General features: G+C 39.4%; 1 protein-coding gene across 1 annotated transcript; it reads right to left on the bottom strand.

The window, feature by feature from the left end:
• Window positions 1-1,763: 1,763 nt before the first annotated feature.
• derl1 (derlin 1) lies at window positions 1,764-7,086 on the bottom strand. Its single transcript, XM_071470964.1, has 8 exons — window positions 6,750-7,086; window positions 5,018-5,129; window positions 4,782-4,846; window positions 4,136-4,162; window positions 3,543-3,638; window positions 3,276-3,328; window positions 2,998-3,108; window positions 1,764-2,249 (listed from the first exon to the last, which is right to left on the bottom strand). The coding sequence occupies exons 1-8, from the start codon at window positions 6,900-6,902 to the stop codon at window positions 2,102-2,104; spliced, it is 765 nt and encodes a 254-aa protein (XP_071327065.1). The 5' UTR covers window positions 6,903-7,086; the 3' UTR covers window positions 1,764-2,101.
• Between the last annotated feature and the right edge of the window lie 2,538 nt (window positions 7,087-9,624).

Here is a 9,624-nt window from a genome sequence, read left to right as displayed (position 1 = left end):
TATTCTTGACTTAACTTGCCAGGAACATTTTGGTGACCGTGTTTTACGCATGACAAACTAATCAGATTTCCTTTATTTGAACCATTTCCGCAATTCATTTTCTCTCTGCTGTGATCTGTGAACACGTCTCTCGTCTTTTCTCTTGGCTTTCTGGCTTTCGATAGCTCCGTCTATTCCAAACAGGACTGGGTTCAGTTGATTCCTGTTCAGTCAGTTCACAACAACCAAAATGGGGCTCATGAATCTGTGTTACAGAGATAAATGATCAAAACTGTGCTGATTTTATTTGGCAAAGCTGTCATGAACTGCTTGCATGTGCTTCAACAGTTTTCATTTTTAACAACACATTTTTAAAGGGATTTCTGTGATTTATGGGTCAAATTGCAATATTTGTGCAAGTGAAAAAAAACAAGTTCACTTCAGCTGTCATTCTGAATTGACGATAGCCCTGGTTTGAACAGCAGCTGTATGGCTGTCTGCTGGCTGAATGTCTGTTGCTGCTGCTGCTTTAGTTTCATGTTCAGACAAGTATCTGAGATACTGTATATTTGGTTGGCTAGTACGGAATACAGCTTGCATTTTCATTTTCTACTTTAAGTCTGCTGTAACTCAATAAACACACAACTGCCTGTAAAACCCTTTCTAGACTGTCCTCTGTCATGCAACCATGGGGGTTTGTTTGAAGTCTTGCATTTGTTTGCTTAATTAAGCAGCTCCAATTATTTATTCTCACAGTTTGTGAAGGACTTCATTTCAACCATGGGTAAATGTTTGTGCAACACAAAACATTGCACATGCTTGGGGTCATTGTGCACCTTTTAGTCTGTTGCCATTTGCAGATTAAGTGGCAGTCAGTGGAACAACGTAAAACAAAAACCTTCCTTTTGAGGTACGAGTATTGTCTTTTGACCAATGAGAGCCTGAGGTTGAGTTTGACCAATAAATTGATACTTTTTGAGGTGAGGTACCTCAAGAGATCTACAATAGGTTTTTTATTGGTTTAATTTAAAATTATTATTTTTTTTTTTTTTTTTTTTTTTTTTAAGAGCGTTCACGATGCTGGATTTGATCGCAGCCTCATGAGGGACACTGTCAATTTAAGCTTAAGTGCCCATTGTTCAAATGTAATTAACAAATTCAACACGAAATGACAATTAGAGCACATCTGCAACACAGCATTTGAACAAAAATTAAATGTAAATTAAGTGCCAATAAACTAGGGAATAAAGCTTAATACTCACACATAATACCACACCTAGAAGTGATTGGCTGAGTCCTTCTGACTATTGGAAAGGTTTTATCCACGTGTTGGAAAAATGAATAGCAATGTAATCATACACTTAGACTCACTTGTCTTTTCAATAAACAATTGTTATATTTACAAAAAAGAGCAAAATCCCATTTTCACCTCATTTTGGTTAAGATCACATCTTATGACAGAAAGGTCAGGTCTGTGCCACAGAGGCTTATGAACATTTTTACACCCATGTAAAGACCTGGAAACAGTGCTCTCTAAATAGCTTTGCCCATGTTCTGTGAAGGGATGGCTGAGGGCACACTCCCAGTGCGTTGGTAATTACAATGTAATCTGATATGGCAACACAGAGGACAGGAACCCAAGAGTCAGAATCGACAGCATGCTGGTGTGCAGCTGCAACATCTCCTGTCTTGACAGTCCAATGGCATGGTGTGGAGAGTAGGCGGAGGAGGGATGAAAAGAAGAGGACAGAAAGAAAGAAGAAAAGGGGAGGGGAGATCAAGAATCATCACATAAAAAAATGATTTATTCATATTTTCTTCTATCTGCTTCACATGGACACATCCGCAGTAGTTTTAATAGTAGAGCTGGCTTTACTTGGTAAACTGAGCCTATAGCCAGAGTCTGAGTCCTGCTGTGTGCTGCTGTCTTGATTAAAATGCTTGCTTCCTCAAATTTCAACCTGTTGAATCCTTTAAAACTAAACACGAGGGTCAAGGTTTTCATTCCCTCAAACAGAGAAAAGTGGGAAGAAGCAGGCATCTTAACCTGAACCATCAGCTGCACGGCCATTTGTTATTGAGAGGTAAGGAGGAGGGTGTAGCCGTCTCCTCTTGCCTCCTCTCATTCTCCCCCCAGGCGGAAGCCTTGCCCCCAGTTGTGGCGTCCTCCACCACCACCTCCTCCCGCCTGCTCCTGGGGAGCCGGTCTCCTGCTGGGAGGGACTCCAAAGCCCGACACCCCTCCCCTCCTGTTAGGGAAATACCGATACCTGGAGAGAGGGAGAGAGAGGTGCACAGGGATGAGATGAAAATATGATCTTTGAAAAAAAATTAAAAATTAAAAACAGGTAACATCAGAACATTTGAAACTGAGGAATTTTACTCTACAAGTAATAATTCCTAAATAATGAGAAGAAAACTTAGTAGTGTCTTGTTATGTTGTTATGCATGACTGTGTGTGTGGAAGGCCAACTAGTTTCCCTTCCCACAGTTTTACTAACATATGTAAAATACTTGTTTGGAAATAAAACCAAAAATTAGTCCATATCATTGTTTACTTCTTGGTCAAAGCATACACAGGAACAATGGCACCAAGTACAGATAATTCAAGTTGAAGGTCTAGATGAAGATCTCTCAACACAGAGTTTGAGCGATAGTCTCAACTTTCTCTTTGTTTTTTCTCTGTAAAATAAATGGTTTGGTGACAGACAAGCTATTAACATGTTTAAACCTCGCAGACTGATTCAGTAACATCAAATTCCATCTATAACGTTTTCAAACAACAGCTAATATTAGCCACAATAAGCTACTGGTCTATATCAGACCAAGTAAGTCTGTAGTAAGGGGCGTTTTGTTCCTTATGATTTCACCTTTTCAGTTGTAAGAGGAAAAATGTGTTATTTCTTCTTTCAGGAATTACATAGTCTCACTTTTATAACTGTATAGTTCATCCTCGATATCCCCAAATCTCAGCAGTGAAGCTGGTCAGGTTGGTTTATTTTTTTTTTTTAAACTTACAAGAACTCTGGTGTGGAGAGGAAGGAGCGTCCCCCCAGGTCCTGGGGGTATTTGAACATGAGGAAGAAGTAGAGGTGACCCACCAGGTTCCCCGTCAGTTCATTCACAAAACTGTACAGCAACAGAAAAGACAAGAAGATTTTCAGGTTATTCCCTACTATGGAATACAGAAAAAACATCCTTTATCAATTTCAAGACAGTGAACATATAATTATAGTACAGTGTGTTAAAAGTCTATTAAACTGTGACTTATTAACTAATTAAATTTTTTTACTTACGAGCCTCCAATGATGAAGTTGAAAACCAGAATGACCCAAGGTAGATAGTGTGCCTAGGACAGAGTAACAGAAAATATGAAGTATATCATTAATATTAGAATTATCTCCATGTTGAGTAATTAAAAGGCTTCAAATTAAAGCAGTAAATATTAGATGGATTAATCATGACATGATGGCATTTTACCATAAACTATAATATTACTATAAAATAATAGCTACCTTTTAAAAGATTGTCCCAGATAAAAATGTACCACTTGAGTTGAATACCTTAAATCGTGTTCCGAACCAGAAGGACACAACCATCTCTTTGTTGAACTGAGCCCAGACGTACAACACTGACATGATCAGTGGGATCATCAGCAGCTGAAAACACAAACTACAACATATGAGTTCAGCCGAAAAGCATCATCAGCACAGCTGTAAAGAAACTATACGTACTTTTCCTCGATCCTTTGGCAGCAGGAGCCTTAATTTACTGTTTTTAAGTGTATCACTTCTTTAATTTGTTCATCATGAGGCAAAAAACACCAAAATGTCACAATAAATAGAAAATAAATAGATAATCCATTTCATTCACATACTGACCACTAAACTTGTTGAAGAAGATATAATTAAAGGCCTTATGATTCCCACACTTATTTACGGCCTTGCTTTTATTATAACTGGACTGAAAAAACCCCAGGACTGAGTGGGTTTGCTGGTAACCAGCTTCATTATAACAGTTATGCTCAGTGAAGTCAGGTGACATAGAGTCAAAGCTGAACTTCCTCCATGAAAACATTGCATCACAAATGTGTTAAGTGCTTTACAGACTCTACAGAGGCCATAATACAAATATAAAGAGAGAAGAGGAATCTCACCCGCATGTTCATCAGCAGCCCGGTTATCTACAGCTTCAGAGTCAAGGACAGCAACTTAGTGGTTCAACACCATCACAGCGGGAGCCTTAAGATTACAGCAGCTGGTGACTGGAAGGTTGCCAGTTCAAATCCCCACACCCACTGACTCTTAACCAACACTTGTGCCTCTTCCCCTTAAGCAAGGCATCTGACCTTGGCAGATCAGAACTCACCTAGCCTCCCACACCTCACTCTTGTTGTTTTTTTCACCCATTCCCACAATTAGCCTGAGGTGGCAAAAACTGAACACTTGGTTTAGACAAGGTTTAAAAAAGAGGGAGCACAGGAATATGTCTAGAATCAAGAAATGTCTGAAAATCCAGACAAGCAGTAAGACTGTCAGAGCTGAACTCCTGACAATACGACACAGTGTTGAGATGTGGGCTGGGCTGCACTGCTGGTGCTGCATGTGACCTAGATTAGGTTTCTCTGCTCTGCAGGGGTAGACTGACACTGGGCCACTGGCACAGAGCCACTCTGACATGGCACAGTGCTGCAGAGAGAGAGAAAGAGCTGTACAGAAAAGACAGACAGAACAGAAATGCAGAGAGGAAAGAAAGCAGCAGTGTTTAAATCAATGGTAGAGTGGAAAACAGGGAAAGGATACAACAATGCAGATCCAGTTGAAGAAGAGCATGAAGATATAGTCTGCAGGTCTGCCATCAAATGCCCCTGCAAAATGATATTAAGAAAAAGATTAGTGTGACTGCGTGTGTTTAAATGGACTGCACTTATATAGCACTTTTCTAGTCTTATTGACCACTCACAGCCCTTTACACTACAAGCCATATTCACACATTCACACAGCCTCTGTGTTTGAACCACTGAGGCCAGCAGTCTCACCTGTCTCTAGCCGAGTGGAGTAGTGGTAGAGGAAATACAGGTTGACAAGGTAGAGAAACCCAGTATTAGGGGTTATTGGAAAATACAGGGTGGCTGTCACTGGTCTCCAGAGCTGAAACAAACAGAAGAGACAGTCATCTAAGACAAATGTAGTAAGACATCAACATGGCTGTGCTCGTGGGCTGACACAGACTTCAAGGCTCTGCTAAGAACACATATTAAGACTCATGTGTAAAGGAAGCAAATGATAAGTCAGAAAGTGTCAACAGACAGCTGGTGTTCCTCTGCAGAGTCTGTTCCCTCACAGCTGGATTCAAAGAGATTGTTTGATGGTAACAGAAGTCAGATCAATAAAGCATTTACGAGGTGATGAGAGGACAAAGCATCCGTTTATCAAAATGCAATTATGACATTCAATAGAAGAGGAGCAAATTGTAAGTGTACAATAAAATTAAAGTGATCGTTTAGTTGACTAATGAATTTCTAAAAAAGAAAATTAATCTGCAACAATTTGGTTCATTAATCATTTCAGCTGTTTAATGAATTACTCTGTGGTTCTAGCATCTCCAATCTGAGGATTTTAATGCTTTTCTGTGTTTTATATCAGTTGTTGGTCGAGATAAACAAGAGGCGTTTGTGACATTTGATAATCTGATAAAGGTCAGGAGGTTATGTGTTTTATATGTTTGCTTTTGCTTCAGTATAAATTGCATAGTAATAACAAATTAGAAATCAATCAGTATCTCTAAAGGTTGGGATTTCATTTTTTATTTGGTTGCCAAGCGATAAAACTGATGCTTGTCAACAGAGGCGCTGTAATAAGCTGCTCAGCTGCAGCTTCGCCTGTATTTCTGAGATATCAGTAACCTATTGTTACTATCACAGCAACTTACTCCCTGCTGCTCAAATAACCAGTGGTGGAAGAAACACTTGAGTTAATGTAGCAAAAGCAAAGCATAAAATAGTCCAATGCAAGTAAAAGTCATGTATTCAAAATTTAAAAAGTTGTTATGTTCACAAGCAGCCCATACAAGTTTTACATGTTGAGAAAAAAAAGCATTTTCCTTTGGTAGTTGGTGAAGGAGGAGTTACTTCTAACCACGTTTTATGATGGGTATTGACCACTTAAGTTTCATGAAACACAAATACTCAAGTAAAGTACAAGTACTTCAAACTTATTTAGTACTGGAGTAAGTGTAATTAGCTACTTTAGGGACTATTTTGTCTCGTTTTTCAGGACACATATTAACATCCCGCCTCACAACCTTGTATAACCTCACAGTTCCCCTGGTTTGTGGAGGCTCCTGCGGGCGGAGTTAGACAGTAAAACACCGCCTGGAGCCTCATCTCAGAGCATTAAAGCCCTTCCACATATTGTCTAAAATACTGTCTCCACCTTGTGGCACCCACTGCAACTAAAAATAAGTTTTTTTCCCCCCCAGATAATATAAATGCAACATTTCGACTAAGTTCCTTGGTAGTTAAAACACTGTTTTGCACTTTTGATATAATTACACCTTACTCTAGTGTTGCTAAATTAAGTATCATTTTGACAGCAACCGGAAGTCCTAACACCTACGTCTCGCCCTCTCATTGGCTGTCGCTTAGCTCAGGCCTGCTCAGCGAGCCCTGCTAGCCACCTGCTAACTAGCCGAGCACATCCTCAACACAACTGCGTCCGAGTTTACTCCACTTCGGTGCACACAGGGGAACAGAGCCGAGAAACACTTACGTGAAATTTGCTATAGACCAACTCCGGGACCAGCAGGAGGTGCCTGAAATCGACCAACCCCAGTTTCCCAATAAAGGGAACAGCAATCGCGGCAGCAAACCAGGACCGGGTGATGAACGGGATGCTTCTGAACCAGTCCCCGATATCTGACATCTTTCCATAGGATTAGTGCCCAGCTGTGACCCTGAAACAAGCGCTCCTCTCCGAATATAAACCGGTATCCCCCCAAAAACTGCGACCCCCGACAACCTTGATATCACAATTGCTGCACTGCTAAGTTTACATGACGTGGCTAATCACTGGCAGCTAGCTTTACATATGATAGAGTTACTGAGGGCAGAGCAGACACATCCGGTTCATCTTTTCAAAGTAAAACAGACAATTAAAAAGAAGTAACCACCGACACAGTTACTAACAATAACATTAAAAAATAATGATAATAATAAAAACCGCTTCCATGCAACAACCTGTCCCAATTGATGCAAAAGGCACAAAACCCAAAAAGTGGATGGGAATGTAACAAACAATAAAAACAGAATAAAATGCTAGTGAACAGAACTGATATTCTACATAAATAATATTTTTGAGTAGAAACGGATGACTACATTTAGGAAAATAAAAGAAATTACTATTTTTTTTAAGGATAGGACAACTGTGATGTCATTATTCAACAACACATTTTTGCTAAATACTAAATACTTTTGCAATGTAATACACCACGTGTGGACTGATTTTAGAGAAATGTTACAAATATTTCTGTTCAGGTAATCTCAACTTACTCACAGAAAAAAAAACACTTTCCATCAAGCAGTACATTTTTTTGAGAACATTGCATCTATACTACATTGAAATGTACATTTTCTTTTGGCCTTTTACTTCATTATTAGGAGATATAACTAAACATATGATAATAACCATTGTGTTGTTCATAGTATTAAGTATGTTAACAGTTGGCAGTAACTTAGCAATAAATGCAGACAACACCAATGAAGGCCTCCTTTATTTATTTTGCCATCATTCTTTATTTATTTATTTAAGACCGCTTTATATCACGCTCTTAGTTTGAAAGAAAAACGGTAGAACCGGATGTGTTTTTATTATCTAACACCAATATAGTTGCTTTGCAATACCAAAGTGCTTCCTGTAAAATTTGCAACATCTCCCTCTTGACTACTCAGGGGCCGCCAGCGACACAGGGAGGCGTGCCGCATGCAACAGCCCGCTCGTCCTGGAGCAGCCGCCCGTGGAGAGAGTTGGTCGAGTGAGTGAGGTGAAGTAGGGTTTGAATAACCGCTGCATTTATTAGACAGGAAGGAACTGATGTAAAAAAAAATAGGAAACACATGTTAGTGATGCAAATGATCCCTTTTGATGAAACCTCACTTGTTGTGTCACATGTTCAGATAGTTTTTAGTTTTCAGGGTTTTGGGGACATATTTTGAATAAAGAGATATGAAATAATTTTTCAATCAATTCAGTAGTTACAGCTTGATACATAATGATGCAAAATATCACAATGAGAAATGTGTCACTTGGCACTGATTCTCTTAGAGAGCTATTCCAGCATAATTGGGGTTTTTTGTTATGTTATTTTTTGTTATTATGTTTATATTTTCTTTACAGCACCACACGTTATTTTATTGTCTTAGAGAATATGAGTAATTTTTACTTTGTTATAGCTGTTTTTCTGAGTAAACTGCACATGCTGCTTTAACATTTTAGTTCATGTAATTATTGTTGTTTAGTTTGGACTAAATATTTTATGATATAACATTGTTCTTTGGTTGATATGTTGGCTTGACTGGGTTGTGACTGACTGGGGGATGGACACATAAATAGCTACAAATTTAAAGCTGCACTAAATGGTGCAAAGAGTGCAACCACCCCTGCTGAAAACTGGGAAAAGGAGCCTGGTCTGGAGAAGGACACTAAACCAGAACCAGACTCTGCTGTCACTACTCCTTCACCAGCTCCTCCGAGCACCACTGATGAACCTCCTGCCAACACTGCCATCCAGAGGGATTTGAACAATAGCCTGGATGAAGCAGAGGAAGAGTCAGTGCCCAGCCCAGAACCAGACTCTGTCGTGGTTCCAGCCTCACCACCTCCTGTGACCATGCTGATGAAGCTCCTGCCATCACTGCCGTCCAGGCTGAACCAGCACAGCAGCCTACTCCCAGCCATGAACCGTACTCTGTTCCTCTACCTGCTCCTCTGACCCTTCCTCAGGGTGGGATCCTCAGGAGGGGTCAGAGCAGCAGGAGGAAGGAGGCTTCTTCAGCTGGTTCCCAAAACTCTCTGCTGCTGTTTCCAGCCTTAAGATGTAGAGTAAAAACTATTCCTCCGTTTGATTATCCATTTGTTCATATTGTTCATTGTTTGTTTTCATTTTCAAAACAATGACTTAATTGTTCCCTTCGGTCAGTCTGCATCAGTCATGTTCATTTCTTGTGAACTGCAACAGGAAATGAAATTACATTAATTGATTAAACTGTGATCGTCATCCAGAATTAACATCAAATTAAGGAATCCAACTGATACCAGATTTTAAAACCCAATGCTATATTGATATTTGAGAGTAAAATCCTAAGATATAAACTAACTCAATTCACATTAACATGAACACATGTAATTGTGACACTGTTCCCAAATAATCTTCAATACAGCTTTGGCATTTTGTTACTGTCAACATATACACTGACACTGATATGTCTCAGTGAGCTAATTTTGGCCAATTTACTGGTGCAGAGAAATAGTTCATATGACATAAAGCTTTTTGTTTTTACCTCTCCACTCAGGAAATTCAAACATAATCAAAGTGAAAAACCACAGCTGTTGAGATGTTTTTTTTTCACATTATGTTACAACTCAATGT

The sequence above is a fragment of the Trachinotus anak genome, unplaced genomic scaffold, assembly GCF_046630095.1.
Source record: "Trachinotus anak isolate AG129_WGS33_773 ecotype Australia unplaced genomic scaffold, CSIRO_AGI_Tana_v1 ptg000032l, whole genome shotgun sequence".
Lineage (NCBI taxonomy): Eukaryota > Metazoa > Chordata > Actinopteri > Carangiformes > Carangidae > Trachinotus > Trachinotus anak.
This window is presented reverse-complemented; position numbering and strand designations above follow the sequence as displayed.